The sequence below is a fragment of the Mustelus asterias genome, chromosome 18 (assembly GCF_964213995.1).
Source record: "Mustelus asterias chromosome 18, sMusAst1.hap1.1, whole genome shotgun sequence".
Classification (NCBI taxonomy): Eukaryota; Metazoa; Chordata; class Chondrichthyes; order Carcharhiniformes; family Triakidae; genus Mustelus; species Mustelus asterias.
The window spans coordinates 24,601,566-24,629,491 of NC_135818.1; the positions used below are offsets into that span (position 1 = coordinate 24,601,566).

Sequence of the window (27,926 nt, forward strand, 5' to 3'; positions counted from 1 at the left end):
CAGGAGATTGATGCCAGCTAGACAGATCATCAACTTGTTCGACGAATGATGAACATCCACCCAGCAGTAAGACATTGCAAAGGGGGAAGAAGATCAATGTCTCAATTTGAAAGCAGTATATCACCAAGGAAAAAATTGCGAGACATCTGGATATAAATTGTTCCACTGGTAAGACGCAGCATGAGTTCATGAAGGGCAGGTCATGTTTGACTAATTCGGTGGAATTCTTTGGGAACACTACATGCGCAGTGGCCAATGGGGAACCCGTGGATGTGGTGTATCTGGATTTCCAGAAGGCATTTGACAAGGTGCCGCACCAAAGACTGCTGCATAAGATAAAGGTGCACAGTGTTAAGGGTCATGTATGAGTATGGATAGAGGATTGGTTAACTAACAGAAAGCAAAGAGTGGGGGTAAATGGGTGTTTTTCTGGTTGGCGATCAGTGACTAGTGGTGTGCCTCAGGGATCAGTGTTGGGACTGCAATTGTTTACGATTTACATAGATGATTTGGAGTTGGGGACCAAGTGTAGTGTGTCAAAATTCGCAGATGACACCAAGATGAGTGGCAGAGCAAAATGTGCAGAGGATGTTGCAAAGGGATATAGACAGTCTAAGTGAGTGGGCGAGAGTCTGGCAGATGGAGTACAATGTTGGTAAATGTGAGGTCATCCATTTTGGTAGGAATAACAGCAAAATGGACTATTATTTAAATGGTAAAAAATTGCAGCATGCTGCTGTGCAGAGAGACCTGGATGTCCTTGTGCAGGAATCACAAGGAGTTGGTTTGCAGGTGCAGCAGGTAATTAAGGCAATAAATGGAATTTTGTCCTTCATTGCTAGAGGGATGGAGTTTAAAAACAGCGAGCTTATGTTGCAGCTATACAGGGTGCTGATGAGGCCACACCTGGAGTACTGTGTACAGTTTTGTCCTCCTTGAGAAAGGATATACTGGCACTGGAGGGGGTGCAGAGGAGATTCACTAGGTTGATTTCGGAGTTGAGAGGGTTGGCTTATGAGCAGAGACCGAGTAGACTGGGGTTATACTCATTGGAATTCAGAAGAATGAGGGGAGATCTTATAGAAACATATAAGATTATGAAGGGAATAGATAAGATAGAAGTAGGACCGTTGTTTCCACTGGCGGGTGAAACTAGAACTAGGGGGCATAGCCTCAAAATAAGGGGAAGCAGATTTAGGACTGCGTTGAGGAGGAACTTCTTCACACAAAGGGTTGTGAATCTGTGGAATTCCCTGCCCAGTGAAGCAGTTGAGGCTACCTCATTGAATGTTTTTAAGGCAAGGATAGATACATTTTTGAACAGTAAAGGAATTAAAGATTATGGTGAGCGGGCGGGTAAGTGGAGCTGAGTCCACGAAAAGATCAGCCATGATCTTATTGAATGGTGGAGCAGGCTCGAGGGTCCAGATGGCCTACTCCTGCTCCTAGTTCTTATGTTCTAATCAAAGAGAGGAATTCCAACTGCAGCTCATATAAAGTCTGGAAAATCTTAATACATCCAACTCAATGGGATCAAATAAAGTCAGCTATTCTACAATCCTGTGGCCAGGTTCGAGCATCGTCGTCAGCAGGAGTTGTTTGATGAAAATGATGCGCAAAATGTGTGATTTTTGGAATAAAAATGAACAGCCTTCTCATGGTCTCTCAGCATGCCAACAGCTCCAAACTGATACCCAAAGACAAATCCTGAAGACAGAGCATAAGTCGTGGGAAGAGAAAGCCTGAGAGATCCAACAATATGCTAACCATCATGACATGTCAAGCTTTTTTAAAACGTTACCAGGGCCATTTATAGACCAAGATCAAATGGACAAATGATGTTTCCCTCCTCAGACATGACAATGCCATCCATCAACATAGAACATTTTCAACAATTCTTCAAATGTGAATCCACTTTGGCAGCTGTTACACTGAAGACTATCCCCCAGTACTTTGTGGTAGAATTCATGGTGAGCCACCATCAATGGGAGAGCTGCAAAAAAGAAACAGATGAAAAACAACAAAGTCTGCAGCCCTGAAGAAATTCCAGATGAGGTCATCAAAGCTGGTGGCTTTTGCTCGCATCAAGACTCCACACATTTATCCTAAGAATCTATGAGGATAAAGAACTTTCCCCCACACCCAGGAATGAGACAATTCAAGAAGGGAGATAAATCATGCAGAGAAAACTATCAGGGTATTTCTGTCTTGTCCATAGCAGGGAAATACTGACACTCATTCTCCTGAATTGCCTACTTCTTGTGGCAAAGGAAATCCTCCAGAGACACAGGCTTGAATTTTCACGTAGACGGAAAGGCTCTCCGACAGAAGCCCAAATCCATAATCCCACCCTTGAACCATCTCCACCATGTTGGGGGTGAAGAGGGGCAGGTTCTAAACAACACATTCATTGTTCCTGAAAGCATTGCCTATATAAATCAGAAGCTGTTTCCACCCATGTGATTTGGTGAGGTAGGTTTCAAATTAGACCAGGTGGGTTTGTTTGGATAGCCGGGGTAGTCTTTTGGAAGGTACCCCTTTGGATATGGTCCCTGGGACACCTTTGGAGAGGTAAGGCAGCTTTTGGAAGAGGTCAGGTGCCCTTTGTAGACATGATTGTGCACAAACTCATTGGAACTATCCAAGCTGTCAAATAACTGTCAAGCTGTTAGAGAACTGTGTAAACTCATTGGAACTGTCAAGCTGTCAGTGATGTTCAAACTAATTGGAACTGTTAAAACTGTCAAGACATTTAACTCTGCTGAGTTTTAAACTTTAAAAAAAGTGTGTGTTTTAAAAAAAATAATGTTGATATTTTAGTGTCTGATGACATAAGCCTGAGGATTATCAGGCTTGGGCTGCACGAGTGATTTTACAAAGTAACATCACAGTGGGGTGCCTATTAAGGAAGCAGTTTCATTGACAGTTCTCACGTGGTTATCAAATAGAGATTTTAACAGCAGTTAGAATTTTATAGGTTTCTATGAGATCCTCTTTCATTCTTCTGAACTCGAGCGAATATAATCCTAACCAATTCAATCCGTCCTCATACATCAATCCCACCATCCCAGGAATCAGTCTTGTAAACTTTCTCTTCACTCTCTCCAGAACAAGATGATCCTTCTTCAAATTAGGAGACCAAAACTGCACATAATATTTCAAGTGTGTCCTCACCAAAGCCCTGTATTATTGCATCACAACATTCCTGCTCCTGCACTCAAGTTCTCTCGCTTTGAAGGCCAACATACATTTGTCCTTTTTACTGTCTGCTGCATCTGCATGCTTACCTTCAGTGACTGGTGTACAAGGACAGCCAGGTCTCATTGCAATTTCCCTCTCCTAATTTATGGCCATTCAGATAGTAATTTGCCTTCCTGGTTTTGCTACAGAGGTGGATAATCTCACATTTATCCAAATTATACTGCATCTGCCAATTATTTGCCCACTCACTCAACTTGTCCAAATTACACAGAAGGATTTCTGCATCCTCCTCACAGCTCATCCTCCCATCCAGCTTTGTGTCATCTGCAAATGTGGAGATATTACATTTAGTTCCCTCATCTAAATCATTAATATATATAGTAAATAGCTGGGGTCCAGCAGTGATCCCTGTGGTACCCCACTAATCACTGCCTACCATTTGGAAAAAGACCCGTTTATTCCTACTCCGTTTCCTGCCTGCCAACCAGTTTTCTATCCATCTTAAACCCATGTGCTTTAATTTTACATGCTAATCTCTTATGTGGCGCCTTTCGAAAGTTCAAATAAACCACACCCGCTGGCTCCACCTCATCACCTCTACTAGTTACATAGAACCATAGAAAATTACAGCTCAGAAACAGGCCTTTTGGCCCTTCTTGTCTGTGCCGAACCATTTTATGCCTAGTCCCACTGACCTGCACTTGGACCATATCCCTCCACACCCCTCTCATCCATGAACCCGTCCAAGTTTTTCTTAAATGTTAAAAGTGACCCCGCATTTACCACTTTATCCGGCAGCTCATTCCACACTCCCACCACTCTCTGCGTGAAGAAGCCCCCCCTAATATTCCCTTTAAACTTTTCTCCTTTCACCCTTAACCCATGCCCTCTGGTTTTTTTCTCCCCTGGCCTCAGCGGAAAAAGCCTGCTTGCATTCACTCTATCTATACCCATCAAAATCTTATACACCTCTATCAAATCTCCCCTCAATCTTCTACGCTCCAGGGAATAAAGTCCCAACCTATTCAATCTCTCTCTGTAACTCAGCTTCTCAAGTCCCGGCAACATCCTTGTGAACCTTCTCTGCACTCTTTCAATCTTATTTACATCCTTCCTGTAACTAGGTGACCAAAACTGTACACAATACTCCAAATTCGGCCTCACCAATGCCTTATATAACCTTACCATAACACTCCAACTTTAATACTCGATACTCCGATTTATAAAGGCCAATGTACCAAAGGCACTCTTTACGACCCTATCCACCTGTGACGTCACTTTTAGGGAACTCTGTACCTGTATTCCCAGATCCCTCTGTTCAACTGCACTCTTCAGAGTCCTACCATTTACCCTGTACGTTCTTCTTTGGTTTGTCCTTCCAAAGTGCAATATCTCACACTTGTCTGTGTTAAATTCCATTTGCCATTTTTCAGCCCATTTTTCTAGTTGGTCCAAATCCCTCTGCAAGCTTTGAAAACCTTCCTCACTGTCCACTACACCTCCAATCTTTGTATCATCAGCAAACTTGCTGATCCAATTTACCACATTATCATCCAGATTAGTGATATAGATGACAAACAACACCGATCCCTGCGGCACACCACTAGTCACAGGCCTCCACTCAGAGAAGCAATCCTCCACAACCACTCTCTGGCTTCTTCCATTGAGCCAGTGTCTTATCCAATTTACTACCTCCCCATGTATACCCAGCGACTGAACCTTCCTAACTAACCTCCCATGAGGGACCTTGTCAAAGGCCTTGCTAAAATCCAGGTAGACAACATCCACCGCCTTCCCTTCATCCACTTTCCTGGTAACCTCCTCGAAAAACTCTAATAGATTGGTCAAACATGACCTACCACGCACAAAGCCATGTTGACTCTCCCTAATAAGTCCCTGTCTATCCAAATATTTGTAGATCCTATCCCTTATCACACCTTCCAATAACTTGCCCACCACCGACGTCAAACTTACTGGCCGATAATTTCCCGGATTTCTTTTGGAACCTTTTTTAAACAACGGTTAAACATCCTCAAAGAAATCCAGTAGATTTGTCAAGCATGATTTTCCTTTCATAAATCCATGTTCTGTCCAATCCTACCCTGTTTTCCAAACGTTTTACTCCAAAATCTTTGATAATGGATTCTAGAATTTTCCCCACTAACTATCCCACTTACTATCTATAATTCCCTGTTTTCGCTCTACCTCCCTTTTTAAATAATGGGGTTACATTAACTACCATCTAATCTGTAGGAACTGTTCCAGAGTCTATAGAATCTTGGAAGATGACCACCAATGCATCCACTATTTCTCAGGCGACTTCCTTAAATACTCTGGGACGTAAATCATCAGGCTCTGGGAATTTATCGGCCTTCAATCCCATCAGTTTCCCCAACACCATTTCTCTACTAATACTGATATCCTTTAGTTCTTCCTTCTCACTAAATCCTGTGCTCCCCAACATTTCTGGTATTTTATTTGTGTCTTCCTTTGTGAAGACGGAACCAAAGTATGTATTCAGTTGGTCAGCCATTTCTTTGTTCCCCTTCCGAGCCTATTTTTGCCAGATGGGGTTAGAGTTGGGAGATGTCCTATTTCTGCACTCCCAACCAAGGAACCAAAATCCAGGCCACAGTGTGGCTTTAGCTCTTCAAAAATGTAGAGGAACCACCAACATGGTCTTTGTTGCCAGCCAAATCCAAGGAAAATGTCAATGACAACACAAGGAACTCTTCATTACATTCATTCACCTAACCAAAGCAGTGAATTGCGAGGCTTTGTGGTGGCATTGCAAAGATTTGGATGCCCAAGAAACTTCATCACAATCCTGCACCTGCTTGATGACATGACAGTAACTGTCTTGAATGGGAAAACTGAAACAGATGCCTTTAAAATGTGGACTGGAGTTCAGCAAAGCTGTGTGACAGCCCCTGTACTATCTACAACAATATCCGAGTGGCTATTCATCTCAAAGGTCAACTGCCCTTGTATCAGCATCAAGTACCATCCAGGCTGAGACACTAATTGCCCATCATCTCCATACCAAGACTAAACTCCCCTAAATGTACATTATTTATTTTGCAAATGGCTTCAGTGTCGTTCACCTCATGCCAGATTTGTAACCCACTATCGATTTCTTCAATTGTGTATGCAAAAAATTCGGCCTGTCCTTGAATGTTGCCAAAACAAAACTCTTTCAACGCACACCCTACTCATCCAAATATCCACCGTCTACATGTTCAAAGAGAGACTCTGGATTAGGCTGATGACTTCCCATGCCTTCAAGTGCAACATGCTTACTTGAATTCAAGTTAGTTTCAGAATACATGAGAAAAGCTATCAACAGTTATCCAACAGTTGGGAGCCTGAGGAAGCGATGGTCTAGTGGTATAATCACTAGACTATTAATCCAGAAACTCAGCTGATGTGCTGGGGACCCCAAGTTCGAATCCAGCATGGTGGAATTTGAATTCAATAAAAAATATCTGGAATTAAGAGTCCACTGATAACCATGAAACCATTGACGATGGTCAGAAAAACCCATCTGGTTCACTAGTGCCCTTTAGGGAAGGAAATCGGCCATCCTTACCTGGTCTGGCCGACATGCGACTCCAGAGCCTCAGCAATGTGGTTGATTCTCAAATGCTCTCTGAAATGGCCGAGCAAGCCACTCAGTTGTATCAATCGCTACCAAGTCTCAATAAGGAAATGAAACCGACTGACCACCTGGCATCGACCTAGGCACCGGAGAAGACAATGGCAAAACAAACAGCCCTGTCGACCCTGCAAAGTCCTTCTTTCTAACATCTGGGGACAAGTGCCAAAATTGGGACAGCTGTCTCACAGACTAGTCAAGCAATAGCCTGACATAGTCATTCTCATGGAATCATACCTGATAGATAACACTCCAGACACCACCATCACCATCCCCGGATATGTCCTATCCCACTGTCAGGACAGACCCAGCAGAGGTGACGGTATACAGTTGGGAGGGAATTGCCCTGGGAGTCCTTAACATTGACTTCGGATCCCATGAAGTCTCATGGCTTCAGGTTAAACATGGATAAGGAAACCTCTTACTGGTCACCACGTACCATCCTCCTTCAGTACTCCTCCATGTTGAACAACACTTGGAAGAAGCACTGAGGGTGACAAGGGCACAAAATGTACTTTGGGTGGGGTATTTCAATATCCACCACCAAGAGTGGCTCAGCAGCAGCACTCCTGATCGAGCTGGTCGGGTCCTAAAGGATATAACTGCTAGACTGGGTCTACAGCAGGTGGTGAAGGAATGAACTTGAGGAAAAAACATACTTGACCTCATCCTTACCAATCTGCCGGCTGCAGATGCACCTGTCCATGACAGTATCGGTAAGAATGATCACTGCACAGTCCTTCTGAAGATGAAGTCCTGCCTTCACATTGAGAATAACTTCCATAATATTGTAAGACACTATCATCATGCTAAATGGGACAGACTTTGAAACGATCTAGCAACTCAAAACTGGTCATCATGAGGTGTTGTGGGCCATCAACAGCAGCAGAACTGTACTCGAGCACAATCTGCAACCTTATGACCCGGCATAACCCCCACTCAACCATTAGCATCAAGCCAGGGGATCAACCTGGTTCAATGGAGAGTGCAGGAGGGAATGCCAGGAGCAGCACCAAGCATACCTAAAAATGAGTTGTCAACCTGGTGAAGCTACCAAACAGGACTACTTGCATGCCAAATGGCATAAACAGAAAGTAATAGACAGAGCTAAGCTATCCTATAGCCAATGGATCAGAACCAAGCTCTGCAGATCTGTCACATCCAGTCGTGAATGGCAGTAGACAATTAAACAACTCACTGGAGGAGGCTCCATAAATATCTCCATCCTCAATGACGGAGGAGCCCAGCAAAAGATAAGGCTGAAGTATTAACAGCAATCTTCAGCCTGATTGCTTCAGGTGGGGAACAAAACAGCCTGATTGCTTCAGGTGGGGAACAAAACAGTAGGTCAGTAAATACTGAGGCTGGGTTTGAGCTGGGGGCCAGGGCAAGGCTAGCTAAGAAGAGGAGCACTCTGGAGGAGGATGACCTGAGTGGGCCTGGAGGTCTGGAGTGCATCTGCTTCAATGCGAGGAGCGTAACGGGTAAAACAGACAAACTTAGGGCCTTAATGCTTATGCGGAATTTGGATGTGGTTGCGGTGACGGAAACTTGGTTAAAAGGACAGGACTGGCAGCTGAATATTCCGGGGTATAAGTGTTTAAGGCGAGACAGAGGAGGGGCTAAAAAAGGTGGGGGAGTAGCGATATTAGTTAAGGAGCATATTACCGCAGTGCAGAGGGTAGACAACTTAGAGGGGTCATGTACCGAGTCGCTGTGGGTGGAACTCAGAAACAGGAAGGGTGCAGTCACTACAAACCACCCAACAGCCCACAGGAAGTGGAGGAAAGGATATGTCAGGAGATTCTGGATAGGTGCAGAAAAAATAGGGTTGTTGTAGTGGGGGACTTTAATTTCCCTGGCACAGACTGGAAAGTGCTTAGAGCTGGGGGACCGGATGGGGAGGAATTTGTAAAATGCGTACTGGAAGGTTCTTTGGAACAGTATGTAGATAGCCCGACTAGAGAGGGGGCTATACTGGACCTAGTTCTGGGAAATGAGCCCGGTCAGGTCGTCAAAGTTTCGGTAGGGGAACATGTGGCAAATAGTGACCACAACTCTGTTAACTTTAGGATAGTAATGGACAAGGATGAGTGCTGTCCTACGGGCAGGGTGCTAAATTGGGGGAAGGCTGACTATAGCCGGATTAGGCAGGAATTGGTGGATGTTGATTGGGAGAGGATGTTCGAGGGTAAGTCCGCGTCTGGCATGTGGGAGTCTTTTAAGGAACTATTGATAAGGCTGCAGGATAGGCATGTGCCTGTAAAAAGGAAAGATAGGAAAGGTAGGATTCGAGAGCCGTGGATAACCAGGGAAATTGAGGATCTGATTAAAATGAAAAGGGAGGCGTACGTTAAGTCCAGGCAACTGAAAACAGATGGAGCTCTGGAGGAATACAGAGAGAGTAGGAAAGATCTCAAACGGGGAGTCAGAAGGGCAAAAAGAGGTCACGAGATGTTCTTGGCAGGCAGGATTAAGGAGAATCCTAAGGCATTCTATTCATATGTTAGGAACAAAAGAGTTGTCAGGGAGAAAATCGGACCTCTCAGGGACAAAGGAGGGGAATTATGCTTAGAACCCAAGGGAATAGGGGAGATCCTAAATGAATACTTTGCATCGGTATTCACGAAGGAGAGGGGCGTGTTAACCGGGAGTGTCTTGGAGGGAGGTGTTGACCCGTTAGAGAAAATCTCCATTACAAGAGAGGAAGTGTTAGGTTTTTTAGGGAACATTAAAACTGACAAAGCCCCAGGGCCTGATGGCATCTACCCTCGACTGCTCAGGGAGACGAGAGATGAAATTGCTGGGCCTCTGACGGAAATCTTTGTCGCTTCTTTGGACACGGGTGAGGTCCCTGAGGATTGGAGGATAGCGAATGTGGTCCCGTTGTTTAAGGGTAGCAGGGATAACCCAGGAAATTATAGGCCGGTGAGCTTGACGTCCGTGGTAGGGAAGTTGTTGGAGAGGATTCTTAGAGACAGGATGTATGTGCATTTAGAACGGAACAATCTCATTATTGACAGACAGCATGGTTTTGTAAGAGGGAGGTCGTGCCTTACAAATTTGGTGGAGTTTTTTGAGGAAGTGACAAAAACGGTTGATGAAGGAAGGGCCGTGGATGTCGTCGATATGGATTTCAGTAAGGCATTTGACAAAGTCCCACATGGCAGGTTGGTTAAGAAGGTTAAGGCTCATGGGATACAAGGAGAACTGGCTTGGCCATAGGAGACAGAGGGTAGTGGTCGAAGGGTCTTTTTCCGGCTGGAGGTCTGTGACCAGTGGTGTTCCGTAGGGCTCTGTACTGGGGCCTCTGCTTTTTGTGATGTCTATAAATGATTTGGAAGAAGGTGTAACTGGTGTAATCAGCAAGTTTGTGGATGACACGAAGATGGCTGGACTTGCGGATAGCGAAGAGCATTGTCGGGCAATACAGCAGGATATAGATAGGCTGGAAAATTGGGCGGAGAGGTGGCAGATGGAGTTTAATCCGGATAAATGCGAAGTGATGCATTTTGGAAGAAATAATGTAGGGAGGAGTTATACAATAAATGGCAGAGTCATCAGGAGTATAGAAACACAGAGGGACCTAGGTGTGCAAGTCCACAAATCCTTGAAGGTGGCAACACAGATGGAGAAGATGGTGAAGAAGGCATATGGTATGCTTGCCTTTATAGGACGGGGTATAGAGTATAAAAGCTGGAGTCTGATGATGCAGCTGTATAGAACGCTGGTTAGGCCACATTTGGAGTACTGCGTCCTGTTCTGGTCGCCGCACTACCAGAAGGACGTGGAGGCGTTAGAGAGAGTGCAGAGAAGGTTTACCAGGATGTTGCCTGGTATGGAGGGTCTTAGCTATGAGGAGAGATTGGGTAAACTGGGGTTGTTCTCCCTGGAAAGACGGAGAATGAGGGGAGATCTAATAGAGGTGTACAAGATTATGAAGGGGATAGATAGGGTGAACAGTGGGAAGCTTTTTCCCAGGTCGGAGGTGACGATCACGAGGGGTCACGGGCTCAAGGTGAGAGGGGCGAAGTATAACTCAGATATCAGAGGGATGTTTTTTACACAGAGAGTGGTGGGGGCCTGGAATGCGCTGCCAAGTAGGGTGGTGGAGGCAGGCACGCTGACATCGTTTAAGACTTACCTGGATAGTCACATGAGCAGCCTGGGAATGGAGGGATACAAACGATTGGTCTAGTTGGACCAAGGAGCGGCACAGGCTTGGAGGGCCGAAGGGCCTGTTTCCTGTGCCGTACTGTTCTTTGTCTTTGTTCTTTGAAGTGCCAAGTGGTCCCCAGTATCTCAGATGCCAGTCTCCAGCCAATTAGATTCACTCCACGGGACATCAAGAAACGGTTGGAGGCACTGGATACTGCAAAGACAGTGGGCCCTGATAACATTCCAGCAATAGTACTGAAGACTTGAGCTCCAGAACTTGCCACTCCCTTAGGCAAGCTCTTCCAGTACAGTTACAACACGGGCATCTACCTGACAATGTGGAAAATTGCCCAGGTATGTCCTGTACACAAAAAGCAGGACAAGTCCAACCCGGCCAATTACCGCCCAATCAGTCTACTCTCAACCATCAGTAAAGTGATGGAAGGAGTCATCAACAGTGCTATCAAGCAGCACATGCTCAGCAATAATTTGTTCAATGATGCCCAGTTTGGGTTTCGCCAGGGTCACTCAGCTCCTGACCTCATTACAGCCTTGGTTCAAACATGGACGGAAGTGTTAAATTCCAGAGGCGAGCTGGAGTGCGATAGCCCCTGACATCAGGGCCACATTCAACCAAGGGTGGCATCAAGGAGCCCTAGCAAAACTGGAATCAATGGGTATCAGAGAGCAAACTCTCCGCTGGTTGGAGTTATACCTGATACATAGGAAGATGGTTGTGGTTGTGGAGAGTCAGTCATCTCAGCTCCAGGGCATCTCTGCAGGAACCCTTCAAGAGTAGTGTCCTAGGCCCAACCATCTTCAGCTACTTCATCAATGACCTTTCCTCCGTCATAAGGTCAGAAGTGGGGATGTTTGCCAATGATTGCACAATGTTGCACCATTCACGAATCCTCAGATACTCAAGCAGTCCATGTTCAAATGCAACAAGATCTGGACAATATCCAGGCTTTGCTGACAATTGGCAAGTAACATTTGCACCACACAAATGCCAGGCAATGACCATTACCAATAACAGACACTCTAAGCACCGCCCCTTGACATTCAATAGTGTTACCAACACTGTCAACATCCTTGGGGCTACCATTGACCAGAAACTCAACTGGACTCACCACAGTGGCAAAAAGAGGCTAGGAATACTGCGGTGAGTAACTCACCTCCTAACTCCCCAAAGCCTATCCACTATCTTCAAGGCACAAGTCAGGAGTGTGATGGAATGCTCCCCACTTGCCTGGATCGGTACAGCTCCAACAACATTCAAGACGCTTGACTCCACCCAGGACAAAGCAACCCGCTTGATTGGCACCACATCTACAAACATCCACTCCTTCCAACACCAACGTACAGTGGCAGCAGTGTACACCATTTACAAGATGCTCCTGAGACAGCACCTTCCAAACCCACGACCACTTCCATCTAGAAGGACAAGGGCAGTAAATGCATGGGAACACCACCACCTGCAAGTTCTCCCTCAAGCCACTCACTGTCTTGACTTGGAAATATATCACCGTTCCTTCATAGTCGCTGGGTCAAAATCCTGGAATTCCCTCCCTAACAGCATTGTGGGTCAACCCACAACACATGGACTGCAGCAATTCAAGGCAGTGGCTCACCACCACCTTCTCATGGGTAATAGTAAAAAAGACAGCAGAACATTGAGAGGTTGGTAAACATTATTTCCTGAATAACTCTTTAAAAATGTACATTTTGATCTACACATGGATAAATCATTTATTTCGGAAGACAGACAGTCTTTGATACAGTTTCATGTCTGAATTTTTAAAAAAAACAAACAAAAATGCCATAAATCAGAGAGCAGCATTAAAAATACAATATCCTGGAAGTGTGCGAGACAATTCAATGAGACCATAGACAGATGTCTCATTAGTGCAGTTATTCACTGGTGATGTACTGCTACTGTTTCACATATTTATTTTCTCTGAACTAACCACTCAAAGTCATTTTTTTCCTTTAAATTGATGTCTAGCTAAGGCAATCAGCTGGGACTCTGGATCCAGATCTCAACCCTAGGTTAGGATGGGGCAGATGGTGGCTTGCTCTTTTGTTTCTCTCGCCACGAATGATGCACCTGACCTTTAGTTGGTTCCCTTCCCAACAGTATGGCTTAATTGAAACTCACTGTGTGGGAAATTTAAGGCCCATACAGTACAATGGAGCATCAAACCATTCAATTACATTGAAGCTGCTGTAAACTGAAGCAGGCCCTGGCCACAATGCAGAACACAAAGTTTTCCCTTATCTCAAAGAGTATTTGTGAAAAGTGGGATAGGATCGAATTTGAAAGATGTTGTCTGCAGAGCAGGTCTTGGTTTTGTCTAAAGATCTTGTGAGGCAGGCAGAAACACACCTGGGGACAGCAACATGAAGTTGAAAAAAGGTGAATCTCCTCCATATGATGAAGAACATGCAACTCAACTATCTCTGGGATCAGTCAGTTGACTGCACAAGGCTGGACACTGGCAGCAGTGATTTTTGTCATTTTGTTTTTGTATTTTTATTCCAATTCAATCAAATCAAGTCCAATTCAGAGTCTCAACAAGTTGAGACATTCCCGATCCAAGCTGACAAGACAGGGCTCTCACCTCCTGTCTTGGGCTTGATCTACATGATCCAAGCTGATTGGAGTAGGAATAGCTCCTCCTCCAAGGCTTGATCTCATTTGCATCTTAGCCAAAAGGCCGAGATGCCGCTTTTAAAAATTGCTTCAAATGAAGCTAAAATGTAACCTAATGACTTCAACCAAGTACAGCATGTCGATACTACATTTGATCTTTGCCAAAAGGCCGAGTTAGAATGCTGAATGGCTGACTTCCTCCAGGGGAGGACAAAGGTCTTCACCACAATCAAGGCTTGGTTCAAGCAATGGAATCTCATCATTCTGCATTTCTAATACATTTTCCCCTGAAGCGTCAGCGGCTTCAAGCTCTGGAATGTCATCTATGTTTGTTACCCTTCCTTTCACCTCAGGAATTTTCTCAGATTGAGGGCAAGGTCTCACCAGAAGGCCATTCTCATCCATTTTATAGTTTTTCAGAGCATCCCCTCTTCTTAGCTTCTGAATAACAGTTAACTCCTTCAATTCATATGGAAGTTCCATTGAGTAATTCTGGCAAGTAATAAAATACATATAGGTTTGAATAATACACAGGGAAAACAACGGAAACTGAAATCAGAATAGAGTGGCAACAGATTGGGAGGCCTGCCATCTCTACCTATTTTAACTTATAATGTGACTCCAGTTTCTCACTTCGTGGAGGAATTGCAATGCACTCTGGAGTTGCCCAATGAACCACTCAATTGTAAAAAACAGATTAAAGGCAGATCCGGTAGCCTGAAACAAGGCATTACTCTAGGTAATTAGCAGCAAATAACCACTGTTTGTCATCTCATTACCCACATTTTCAATCACAAGAGTTATTCTTTAATTGATTTTTTTTTCTTGCCAGCCTTGTGCACATTTTCAGGAGACTATAAAATGACAATATGGTGACATCTGTAAAAGGGCCTGAAGTTTTTTTTAAAAAAATCGACTAATTAAAATTTAAGAAACATTTTTAAAAACCTGAATTATACTATCTAGTCTATTATCATTCTGCCCAAACACTCACCTTTTCATTTGGCCCTCAACTTCTTTTTCAGTTTAATATTTGTGCTAAGCATTCCCAAAAAAGTTGGAGATCGTGTAAACCTCACTCTTGATACACCTACGGCATGAAACCCAACATCAGTACTAGAATGGGATGTTTCCAATTTCCCAAAGCAGTTGTTCTTCCAACTTACATACAGGAAATTGAGAATTTAATGGGAAGCTGTGTGCTGTGATCTGTATCTCTTCCCAAATGGGTAAAAAAGATTATATATCACAGAGAGGATGTGTTCAACTCATCAGTACAGATAAAAGACATTGTATACGCCTGTGACCATTTTAAGTCATAACCTTGAAACAGATTTGGCTGGGAAGTACAGTATGTGTTCTCTATATCTCCAGTCTCAGACGTTTAAACGCTTCATTGGGAAAATGATGGCTTTAGACTCTCCCACTCATACTTGAGCAGTGGGGTGCCTCATTATAATCAAAAGCAAAATTATAATTGCATTGGTTTTCATTAAATTCTTCAGTTTCATGGCAGCCATGGCTCAGTTGGTAGCATTCTCGCCTCTAAGTCAGAAGGTTGAGAGTTTGGGTCTCACTCCAGGATTTGAGCACATAAAAAAAAAAAATCAAGGCTGACACCCCAGTACAGTACTGAGAGCGCCCTGCACTGCTGGTGATACTAGCTTTTGGAAAAGACACTGAATTGACTGCTTCTCAGGTGGGTAATTCTATGCCACTATTTCCAGGAAGAGCATGGGAGTTATCCTGTGTCCTGATCATTATTTATCCCTCAATCATCGTTATAATTTATTTGTTTGTCAGATTGCTGTTTGTGGAAGCTTGCTGTGTGAAATCGATTGCTGGGTTTCCTACATTACACTTCAAAACTACTTGATTTTCTGGAAGGAGCTTTGGAATACCTTATGATCACGACACATACTACAAAAAAATGAAAATCTTCTTTTATTTTTTTGATGTCACCCTAGCTGCAATAACATAGCTCCCTGCGGTGGGCTTCATCTGATAGACAGAAATGACAAGACAGTGCATTAACCCCAAATTCAAAAGATTTGCTTTTTAAGAATAGAGCTTAGGTTTCTGACAGTCATTTTAAAATAAAAGCTTTGATATTTCCTTCAATATTAATGGTTACTCCAATAAAAGTAAAGTCACCGTAGTCTCAGATGACCATAGGCTGCTCTCCATTTTGAGGGGGGAGAGCTGACTTGTGGTGATTTAACCTGAGGCTCACCACAACTCAGGCGAGGGCAAGGTTCAGAAAGTGGGCCCTCTAGAATAACCTCAGCCGTATGGGAATTGAACCCACAATGTTGGTGTCGCTCTGCACCACAATTCAGCCAACTCAGCTAACTGACTCCAGTAGGTGAGCCCTTGATGTATGAACTCTTTTGCCACCTTCACAAAAATGTTTAATTTCTTTAATTTTTTTTCTTCAGTGTAGCACTATGGTGCAACTGTATTGTTACTCTTTTTGGTGCAATGAATTAAATTAAATAAACTGAGGGGCAAAGCAAAAAAGAGCATCCCTTTAAAAGGGTACTTGCCGAAACAAAAACAAAGCATAAATGAAACTTCAAACATCAAATTAAAATGTGATTAAAAGGGCTGATAACAAACTCCAGTCTCTACGATGCCCAATGAGCGTGGAAGGCCTTGATGGTGCCCGTGGACACCACATGCTCCCTCTTCAGGGACACCCAGTCGCAACAGAGGGGCAGACAGTCAAGTCTGGAAATTTGAAAGGAACAAATGACGAGAAATAAACATCAGGTTGATTATCGGGACACTGGGTCACGCCTGTGACAGTCAATCTACCCCATTCTTCCGAATGGTGATTGACAATGCACAGCAAGCCAGCAATTTCTATTATGGACACATAATGGATATTATGCATCGAGAATGACAGAAAACTAAATAATGGCTAGTACAAGTAGTATGGTTTCTGAAGTTTCCCAAAGGGGTTCCTGAAGCCCTTGTATCCAGCCTGCGGACCCGCTCTTCAAATTATGGGAAAGTTGAATGAAAAATCTGCTTCTGAAATCAGAAACAGATTCCCTCCAGAGTTTGCAGTAGGACCAGCAGCAAATTTAGGAGCGAATCAGTCTCTCATTGGACATGCAGCAAGTCATGTGAAGGTGACTGGCTGCCCCTTTATTTTCAGAGTGAGCTCTCTATTGCTCTTCTGCGCAGGTGGCAGCCTGTGAAGGAGCACAGGGCCAAGATGGAGGAGCAAGCAGGCAGGCCACCAGGGGAAAAGCTGGGGGAAGAGTAGGGAAAGCAAGGGCTTTCCAACAACCTGTAGGAGGTCGGGGCAGACTCGCCGAGCAGCTGGGGGTTGAAGCAGACTGCCAAATGAGAAGAGGGCCTGGCCACCACCTTCTGGCTTGGTGTCCAAACTCCATGGGGAGTATGTGTGCGTGCCTGTGTGTGTGTGTGTATTGAGGTTGTATGAGAGAGTGAGAGTGGTTGTGTGTGTGTGCGTGCATGAGTGAGAACCCCGAGACTTGGAGTGAGTTGGAAATGCACACACTGCCTTCTTCATCCTCCCTCTCAAAAGCCTACTCACAAAGTGGATCAGAATGGCAACCCACCTACTTTTGTGTGAATTCTGCTGAGGCCAGCACAGAACGTGCGCCACCAAAGCCGAATGCAAAGTCAAGTGTATTTTTAAACCCAACTCCTTGGGTAAGGCTTGGTTCTCCATCCCTTCCCTGGTTACCCTCGGGCCTAGTCTATTTCTCTCTATCTCTGTTTAAGTTTAATTGATGAACCTTGCTGCTAGGTATATTTTAATGGGCATTTTTATTAATTATTTTCTTTGAAATTAATTGGTTTGACATTGATAATTTTGAAATTCATATTTGATGTTGTAGGAAACCTTATCTTACTGAAATTAGACTATCGGCCCCTTGAGTGAGAATAAAAATTGAAACATGCCTCCCCACCCAAAAATATTGGACAAGCCTGATTTAGTGCGTTTCCCTCTTTGCAAGTTCTGGTATTATAGAAATTCTACAAAGCTTGCAGGCAGACAGCTGGACATTCTCTTTTAGAGTATTGTACAGTTACAGCACCAAGCCTCACCACCAGACTGTGCCAGAAGGGTACCAGTTAAAATATAAACATTGATAAAAATTACAGGAAGGACAAACTTGGATGGTTCAAGGGTAGTGGTACATGGCAGCACCCACCACAATACTTCTTACATAATACCCTACTTTCTGATAAATTCAGAGACCGTTTGTAACATCTTGGATTTCCAGTTTTGTAGATCGCAACCTCATCTGCTGCCGTGGGACAGTAATCAATTTGCCACTCATTCTTAAGTTGGGAACTGGCTGCTTGTGTCACAGAACGACAAAGGCAGCAGAAGGTAACACCTGAAGGAATTTTAGGAAATTGCCAAGCAGTTCTTACCTCAGCACTTCCCAGGTTGATGCAGGGCATATTTCTGTACATGCTCAGGTAATTGTCCACCTGGGTTGTGAAATCCACCATTAACTTGTCCATTAGGACAAAACGGAGTGAAAGCAGGTACATCACCTTCAATCCTGCTCTCTGCATTAAGCCTAGAGGGAGAGGACGGCAGGTCCACACCTTTGGGTTGACCTGCACACCAAAAGACAAGACAATGCGAGAAAAGATGAGAAATGAATCATGATAGCCATTGACTTCTCTTCAAAATAATTTCAAGTTGGGCCCAAAGTTAAACTTATCTCTTCCTCTGAGTATTGTTCAGATTCCCCATACATAGGCCTTTCGAGGGTCTTATATTCCAACTTCACTGAACCATTTACTACATGCATCATACTGCACTGCCCCAATTGCAGCTCAATATTCAGTAAAGTGCTGTAATCAGCCACAATGGCTCGGGAACCAAAAATAATTATATACCTGGCCCCCACGCACAGGATATTAGTGAGACCAATTTGGACTGTCCAGTTATTGTTGCGGGAAGCATTACACCCGATAGTCAGAGCACCTAACACCAATATATTGGTATGACACTCAGTGTGCTGAGTAAGGAGGCAAGTGTGGACTCCAGTTGGAGATAGTTGAGAGGTGAATGTGCACTCGCAAATTGGAGGTAAGTGCAAGGGAATACAGGTAGGATGGGCCAAGTGATGGGCACTGAAATTCTATGTATTTTGAATTTTACTTCTCACTAGCTAGTACTGCTGAAGTGGGCCCTCAAATGCTTACAAAGACCCATCCAGCTTTAAGAACTTGGGAGAGAAAAATTGCTCAAATTAGATTTATTCTCGATTTCTTTCTGCTGTTAGTTTAGAATCTTGATATGAGCCTAGCTACCTGGTTTTACTGAGGGATCAATAAATAAGGACTGGGTGTAGTGGTGAAGGGAATTTTTTAAAAATCCAAAACCAATTACTTAGAATCTTGGTATAAATTGCAAGATATAATATAATTTTCTTTTAAAATGCCCAACTCTTGTCTACTTTGTATTTTGTCTTAACTTTATCGCAATTTTATCAAGAATAGCATCCAGTCATCAATTCATCTGCCATCTCTTATAGAATGGTGATTTCTAAACACCTCAAAAAATGATGGTAATATGCCAAGTGACAGGAGTAGTCAAGCAGTTCATCAGTTCCAAACAGAGAGAATCCACATCTGTCATTTTTTGCTTTTCTTACAAGAAGAGAATGGACAGGCTAGAGAAGCTCCTTACTACAGGGATGGTTAAAGGGAGATTTACATAAACATAGGAATTAGGAGCAGGAGTAGGCAACTCAGCCCTTCGAGCCCATTCCGCCATTTAACATGATCATGGCTGTTCTAATCCTGGTCTCAACTCCATTTTCCTAATCCCTACAGTGCAGAAGGAAGCCATCTGGTCCATCGGGTCTGCACTGACCACAATCCCACTCAGGCCCTATTCCCGCAACCCTATTTTACCTTGCTAATGCCTCTGACACTAGGGTTAATTTAGCATGGTCAATCAAGTTAACCTGCACATCTTTGGACTGTGGGAGGAAACCAGAGCACCCGGAGGAAACCCACGCAGACACAAGGAGAATGTGCAAACTCCACACAGACAATGACCCAAGGCCAGAATCGAACCTGGGTCCCTGGTGCTGTGAGGCAGCATTGCTAACCACTATGCCACCGTTATCTCTTATCTCTTTCTCCACTGCACTCTGGAGCAGTGAATTCCACAGATTCACAATCCTTTGCGAGAAGTAGTTTCTCCTCATCTCAGTTGTGAACCTACCTCCTCTCACTCCATATCCATGACTTCTTGTTCTAGACTGTCCCAAAAGGGGGTACATCTGCTCAGTCCACCTTCTTAATCCCCTTTAGCATCTTATGTACCTCAATCAGAACCTCCCCTCATTCTTCTGAATTTCAGTGAGTACAAGCCCAAGCTATTCAACTGCTCCTCATACCACAGCCCTTTCATTCCTGAAATCTGGTGAATCTTCTCTGAACTGCCTCCAGTGCCACCACATCGTTCCCCAAGTAAGGAGACCAAAACTGGACACTATACTTCAGATGTTGTCTCACCAACACCGTATAAAATTGTAACAAACAATTCTTTACTTGTAAAATCTAGTCTTTTTGTAATAAATGCCAAGATTCCATTTGCCTTTCTTATTATATGCTGCACCTGCATACCCATTTCTGCGATTCGTGCACAAGCACCCTCTGCACTGCTTCCTATTTAAATAATAATTTGCCCTTTTAATTTGCCAAAATGGATAACCTTGCACTTATCTGTAAATTCTTTACCTCCTTACCACAGCCTGCTTTCCCACCTATTTTAGAATCTGTCACCCACAAATTTTGTTTTGTTACACTCTGTCCCTATTTGCAGATCATTTATATAGATTATAAATAGTTGAGGTCTGAGAACTGAACTCTGCAACACCCCACTAGTTACAGTTCACCATCCAGAGAAGGATCCATTTATCCCAACCTTCTGTTTTCTGTCAGTCTGCCAATCCGGTGTCCAAGCCACTACTCTACCCCAACTCCCTGGGATCTAACCTTCTGGATCAGTCTTTTATGCAGCACCTTGTCAAATGCTTCTGGAAGTCTAGATATACTACATCTACAGGCTCCCCATTATCCACCTTGCTGGTCACATCCTCAAAGAATCCAGCAAGTCTGTCAAGCACAACTTGCCCTTCACAAAACCATACTGACAAGGTGAATTAAGCTTTGTTTTTCCAAGTGTTCAGTTATCTCCTACTTAATGACTGACTCCAGCAACTCCCCCATCACAGAGGTCAAACTAAATGGTCTATAGTTTCCCACTCTTTTGCCTCTCTCCTTTTTTTGAATAAGGGTGTCACATTGGCGTGTTTCCAATCCACTGGTATCTTTTGTGAATCCAGGGAATTTTGGAATATCATAACTAATGCATCCACTATATCTGCTGCCACCTCCTTTTACACCATAGCGTGCAGGCCATCAGGCCCCAGAGACTTTTCTGCCTTTAATCCCATCAGTTTACTTAATATCTTCTCCCTAGTTATAGTAATTTCATCAAGTTCCTCTGTAGTAACTGCGGTTTTTGGGAAAAAATATCTCCCACTGTGAAAAGAGACAAAACATTGATTTAGTGCCTGTGTCATTTCTGAGTTTCCCATTATTACCTCGCCATTATCATCCTCTAAAGGGCCAACATTTACTTTCACTATTCTCTTCCGTTTTATATACTTATAGAAGCTTTATTAGTGCTCATGTTTTCTGCTAGTTTCCTTTCATAGTTCATCTTAGTTCTTTTGATTCTGCTTTTAGTAACCTTTTGCTGACATTTAATGTTCTCCCAATCCTCCATAAAGGATCAAGTAAATAAAGAAAATTACCGGTAAATAGGTCGATTGCAACTTGCTGTGATCTGAAATGCACTGCTCAGAAGGGAAGCAGATTCAACTTTCTATAGGGGCTTGGAGAAATATTTGAAAAGGGAAGAGGCAATTGTTCTTTCATCGAGCCAGCACAGGCATGATGGGCTGAGCAGTCTCCTGTGCTGCATTTCTATATTTTGAACAATCCATCCTCTTGGCACTGAAATGTAGATGATTATATTCAACAGAGACACCCTGGGGCAGTATTATATACACTATCCAAACAGTTGCCAAATACCTTGGCTGCACGTGCACTGTGCTGCAGGAACAGGATTTTTGTTGTGGGGAGGCACAGGTGACGGATCAGACTTTCTTCCAAAGTACTGACACAGCTGGGAAGAAGTCCTCCTGCTTCTAAGGAGAACTGCAGAACATCTGCAACCTGTAGATTATAAAAGTATATAGACGCATTGAAGGATAGACTAAAAAAGCACAAGGGAGAATATAATAAAGAGTTTGCTCATAGTTGTTTGAGGAAGGACAGGTGGTGGTTTGAGTGGAGCATAAATGCCCATGTTTGTCCCAAAGGCCTGTTTTTGCATTGTATATTCTTTGTAATTCTATGTATAGTGAGGGTTTGTTTCATGTGTAGGATGCATTGCACAGCCATTCACCAGACAGAATCTGTATCGAACTCACCAAAGCCAAGTTGGGCTGGAGAAATTGAATGGGCGAGGAGGCTTCCTACATAGCCTAACCTGTCCTGATTCTTAATCAATTCATGTGACAGGGAAAGGAAGAGCCATTAAAATCACAGCAATCTAACAATTATTATTGAGGTGCTGGGTTGGGAAGAATCCCTGACAAGACCCCAGAAAGTAAGGACCACAAAGCTGGATGGCCAACATAAGGAGAAATTACTACACAACTCATAGAGACACTGAAAATAGAAACAGCAGTAGGCCATTTGGCACTTTGAGCCTGCTCCACCATTCATTATGATCATGGCTGATCATCGAACTCAATAGCCTAATCGCACTTGCTCCATATCCTTTGATCATCTTCGGCCCAAGAGCTATATCTAACTTCTTGAAAACATACAATGTTTTGGCCTCAACTGCTTTCTGTGGTAGCGATTTCTACAGGCTCACAACTCTCTGGGTGAAGACATTTCTCCTCATCTCAGTCCCAAATCATTTACCCAGTATCCCGAGACTATATAAATTTTAATACTCTATTGCACACAAGGGGTTCTGAAATGTCCACCTCCTTCATCAGTTATGTTTCCCCCTCCACATTAGTTAACAGGTGCCAACTACTCCAGCTTCTAGATCTCTGTACTCAATTTCTTCCCTTTAATTTTATTTAATAGGATTCCCCTTGTCCTTCATGCCCAGTTGAACACATGGTGGGTCATGAACTACACAATTTCATTACCAAATACAAAGGTTTATATCTGAGTTGTGGACTTACCAGATCACAGTAGAGCTAAACATAAGAACATAAGAACTAGGAGCAGGAGTAGGCCATCTCGCCCCTCGAGCCTGCTCCGCCATTCAATAAGATCATGGCTGATCTTTTTGTGGACTCAGCTCCACTTACCATAACCCTTAATTCCTTTACTGTTCAAAAATGTATCTATCCTTGCCTTAAAAACATTCAATGAGGTAGCCTCAACTGCCTCACTGGGCAGGGAATTCCAGATTCACAGCCCTTTGTGTGAAGAAGTTCCTCCTCAACATAGTCCTAAATCTGCTTCCCCTTATATTGAGGCCATGCCCCCTAGTTCTAGTTTCACCCGCCAGTGGAAACAACTTCCCTGCTTCTATCTTATCCATTCCCCTCATAATCTTATATGTTTCTATAAGATCTCCCCTCATTCTTCTGAATTCCAATGAGTAGTGCCAGTCTACTCGGTCTCTCCTCAGAAGCCAACCCTCTCAACTCCGGAATCAACCTAGTGAATCTCCTCTGCACCCCCTCCAGTGCCAGTATATTCTCTCTCAAGTAAGGAGACCAAAACTGTATACAGTACTCCAGGTGTGGCCTCACCAGCACCTTATACAGCTGCAACATAATCTCGCTGTTTTTAAACTCCATCCCTCTAGCAATGACGGACAAAATTCCATTTGCCTTCTTAATTACCTGCTGCACCTGCAAACTAGCTCCTTGAGATTCCTGCACAAGGACACCCAGGTCCCTCTGCACAGCGGCACGCTGCAATTTTTTACCATTTAAATAATAATCTATTTTGCTGTTATTCCTACCAAAATGGATGACCTCACATTTACCAACACTGTACTCCATCTGCCAGACCCTCGCCCACTCACTTAGATTATCTATATCCCTTTGCAGATCTTCAGCATCCTCTGCACACTTTGCTCTTCCACCCATCTTAGTGTCAGCTGCGAATTTTGACACACTACACTTGGTCCCCAACTCCAAATCATCGATGTAAATCGTAAACAATTGTGGTCCCAACACTGATCCCTGAGGCACACCACTAGTCACTGATCGCCAACCAGAAAAACACCCATTTACCCCCACTCTTTGCTTTCTGTTAGTTAACCAATCCTCTATCCATGCTCATACATTACCCTTAACACTGTGCACCTTTATCTTATGCAGCAGTTTTTGGTGTTGCACCTTGTCAAATGCCTTCTGGAAATCCAGATACACCACATCCACAGGTTCCCCATTGTCCACTGCACATAGAACATAGAAAAACTACAGCACAAACAGGCCCTTCGGCCCATAAGTTGTGCCGAACACATCCCTACCTTCTAGACCTACCTATAACCCTCCATCCTATTACGCTCCATGTACTCATCCAGGAGTCTCTTAAAAGACCCTATTGAGTTCGCCTCCACCACCACTGACGGCAGCCGATTCCACTCGCCCACCACCCTGTGTGTGAAAAACGTACCCCTAACATCTCCCCTGTACCTACCCCCCAGCAACTTAAACCTGTGTCCTCACGTAGCAGACATTTCCACCCTGGGAAAAAGCCTCAGAGTCCACCCGATCTATGCCTCTCAACATCTTATACACCTCTATTAGGTCTCCTCTCATCCTTCGTCTCTCCAAGGAGAAAAGACCGAGCTCCCTCAACCTATCCTCATAAGGCATGCCACTACATGTAATGTTCTCAAAGAATTCCACCGAATTAGTCAAACATGACCTGCCCTTCATGAACCCATGCTGCGTCTTACCAATGGGACCATCTATATCCAGATGTCTCGCTATTTCTTCCTTGATGATAGATTAAAGCATTTTCCCTACTACAGAAGTTAAGCTAACCGGCCTATAGTTACTTGCCTTTTTTATACAATGGCGTCACATTTGCTGTTTTCCAATCTGCGGGGTGGAAAAGAGCAGACCTGACTTGTTTTTTTTTCAGATTGGGTTTCATTTCAAATCTATTCTTGCAGGCTTTCTTTCTCTCCATCTTTCATGGGCGGCACGGTAGCACAGTGGTTAGCATTGCTGCTTCACAGCTCCAGGGTCCCAGGTTCGATTCCCGGCTCGGGTCACTGTCTGTGTGGAGTTTGCACATTCTCCTCGTGTCTGCGTGGGTTTCCTCCGGGTGCTCCGGTTTCCTCCCACAGTCCAAAGATGTGCGGGTTAGGTTGATTGGCCAGGTTAAAAATTGCCCCTTAGAGTCCTGGGATGCGTAGGTTAGAGGGATTAGCGGGTAAATATGTGGGGGTAGGGCCTGGGTGGGATTGTGGTCGGTGCAGACTCGATGGGCCGAATGGCCTCCTTCTGCACTGTAGGGTTTCTATGATTTCTATGTTTGCTTTGGCCTCTGCCTCGACTTTTAACTCCCTCACCTACTTGTGCCTCACTGATGAGCTCTTGTACCATCCAAGAGTTTTATATTCAGCAGTTTGCAAGTCATTCAACCCATTATGTCTCTGTGATTAGAGTTTTTGTCCTTTGTGTACCCATTTTCGTCTTGCTTCATTCACCAAACTTACCACGATGCTTGCTCATCATTTTCTCTTCAGATCTGATGAAAAGTAATCATGTGATAATGTTAACGTATCTTAACTGATCTGTGGTGTATTCCAAAACAAATCAAGCTTAGTACAAAATTTCTGATTTGTAAATATTTCAGGGACTGGAATTAACTCAAGAAAAAGGCTGAAGTAAAAATAATTAAATAATAGATACCATAATGGGGACAAGGTGATGTAATGGTAATGTCACTGGACTAGTAACTTAGAGATCCAGGATAATACTCTGGAGGCACGGGTTCAAATCCCATCAAGGAATTTGACTGGCAGAATTTAAATTCAATTAATAAATCTAGAAGTCCTCAGGTGAGTGTCCTCGGCCCAACTATCTTCAGCTTCCAACTACATCAGTGACTTTCCTTCCATCATAAGGTCAGAAGTGCGGATGTTTGCTGATATGCACCATGTTCAGCACCATTTGCGACTTCCCAGATACTGAAACAGTATGTCCAAATGCAACAAGACCTGTACAATATCAAGGCTTGGGCTGACAAAGAACAAAGAATTAAGAAAATTACAGCGCAGGAACAGGCCCATCGGCCCTCCAAGCCTGCGCCGACCATGCTGCCTGACTTAACTAAAACCCCCTACCCTTCTGGGGGCCATATCCCTCTATTCCCATCCTATTCATGTACTTGTCAAGACGCCCCTTAAAAGTCACTACTGTATCAGCTTCCACTACCTCCCCCGGCAACGAGTTCCAGGCACCCACCACCCTCTGTGTAAAACATCTGCCTCGTACATCTCCTTTAAACCTTGCCCCTTAAACCTGTGCCCCCTAGTAATTGACCCTTCCACTCTCGGAAAAAGCTTCTGACTATCCACTCTGTCCATGCCTCTCATAATCTTGTAGACTTCTATCAGGTCGCCCCGCAACCTCCATCGTTCTACTGAGAACAAATCAAGTCTCCACATCCTTCTGGTAGTGTGGCGACCAGGATTGAACACTATATTCCAAATGCGGCCTCACTCAGGTTCTATAAAGCTGCAACTTGACTTGCCAATTTTTAAACTCAATCCCCCGGCCGATGAAGGCAAGCATGCCGTATGCCTTCTTGACTACTTTCTCCACCTGCATTGCCACTTTCAGTGACCTGTGACAAGTAATATTTGGTCATTGTCTGGCACTTGTCTGACACATCTCCAATCAGAGAGAATCCAACCATCGCCCCTTGACATTCAATGGTATAACAATCATTGAATCTTCCACTATCAACATTCTGGGCATTACCATTGACCAGAAGTGGAACTAGACTAGCCATATAAATATTATGGCTATAAGAACAGGTCAGAAGGTAAGCATCCTGGAGCAAATAGCTCACCTCCTGACACTCCGAAGCCTGTCCACCATCTCGAAGACACAAGTCAAGCGTGTGATAGAACAGTCTTCCCGTGCCTGGATGAGTATGGCTCCAACAACACTCAAGAAGCTTGATACCATCCGAGACAAAAAGCAGCTCGCTTGATTGGCATCCTTCCACAAACATTCACTCCCTACACCACAATGGCAGCTGTATGTACCCTCTACATGATGCAGTGCAGGAACTCACCAAGGTTCCTTAAACAGCATCTTCCAAGCCCACAACCACTACCATCTAGAAGGACAAGGACAGTAGATACATGGGAATATTACCACCTGGAAGTTCCCCTCCAAGCCAATCACCATCCTGACTTGGAAGTATCCGTTCCTTCGTGGTTGCTGGGTCAAAATTCTGGAACTCCCTAACACACATGGATTGCAACAGATTTGGAAGGCAGCTCACCACCACCTTCTCAAAGACAATTAAATATGAGCAATGAATGCTGGGCCAGCCAGTGAAGCCCACATTCCTTGAATGAATAAATAAAAAAATATAAAGCTAGTCTCAGTAGTGTGACCAATGAGAACTAAAATTGATTGTCGTAAAGAACCCTTGTCCCTGAGGGAAGGGAATCTGCCATCCTTACCTGCTCTGGCCTGCATGTGACTACAGACAGGAATGTGGCTGACTCTCAACTCCCCGATGAAATGTCATGGCAAATCAAGGAGTACAAGGGCATTACAGATGGGCAACAAATGATGGCCTTGCCAGTGATGTTCACATCCCATGAAAGAGTAAAGAAAAAATGTTGTGGATTGAAGTGTTTTTGGAAAAAATGCCATCACAAAAACAGCATGGGTAGCCAATTGTTAATGTAGTCATCACCTGCAATAAAGGTACAGCCTCCTGCTTCCGAGACAGTCCCTCAGGATCACTCCAATTTAATGAATTCTGAGATGCTGGTAAGTCTGATGTGTGATCTGCACTTTCTGCCAAATGTGGGGCAAGTGATGCTGAAGGGTTGAATTATTGGAAAGTTTGTCATTCTTGATTATACTTCTGCATGTTCCCAATAAAGTCTCTCAATGTATTTGATGCCTTCCTGAATTAATCTTCTCCATT

The 27,926-nt window shown here is 43.9% G+C and overlaps 1 protein-coding gene across 1 annotated transcript in view; it reads right to left on the reverse strand.

Moving 5' to 3' along the window:
* Positions 1-13,841: 13,841 nt before the first annotated feature.
* Positions 13,842-27,926, reverse strand: part of exd1 (exonuclease 3'-5' domain containing 1) — a 54,690-nt gene continuing 40,605 nt past the window's right edge. The window contains exons 9-11 of the mRNA XM_078233170.1: positions 21,783-21,926; positions 18,087-18,278; positions 13,842-14,159 (exon numbers count right to left, since the gene is read on the reverse strand). Coding sequence (XP_078089296.1) covers positions 13,842-14,159; positions 18,087-18,278; positions 21,783-21,926 — 654 coding nt within the window. The remainder of the gene's footprint in view (positions 14,160-18,086; positions 18,279-21,782; positions 21,927-27,926) is intronic.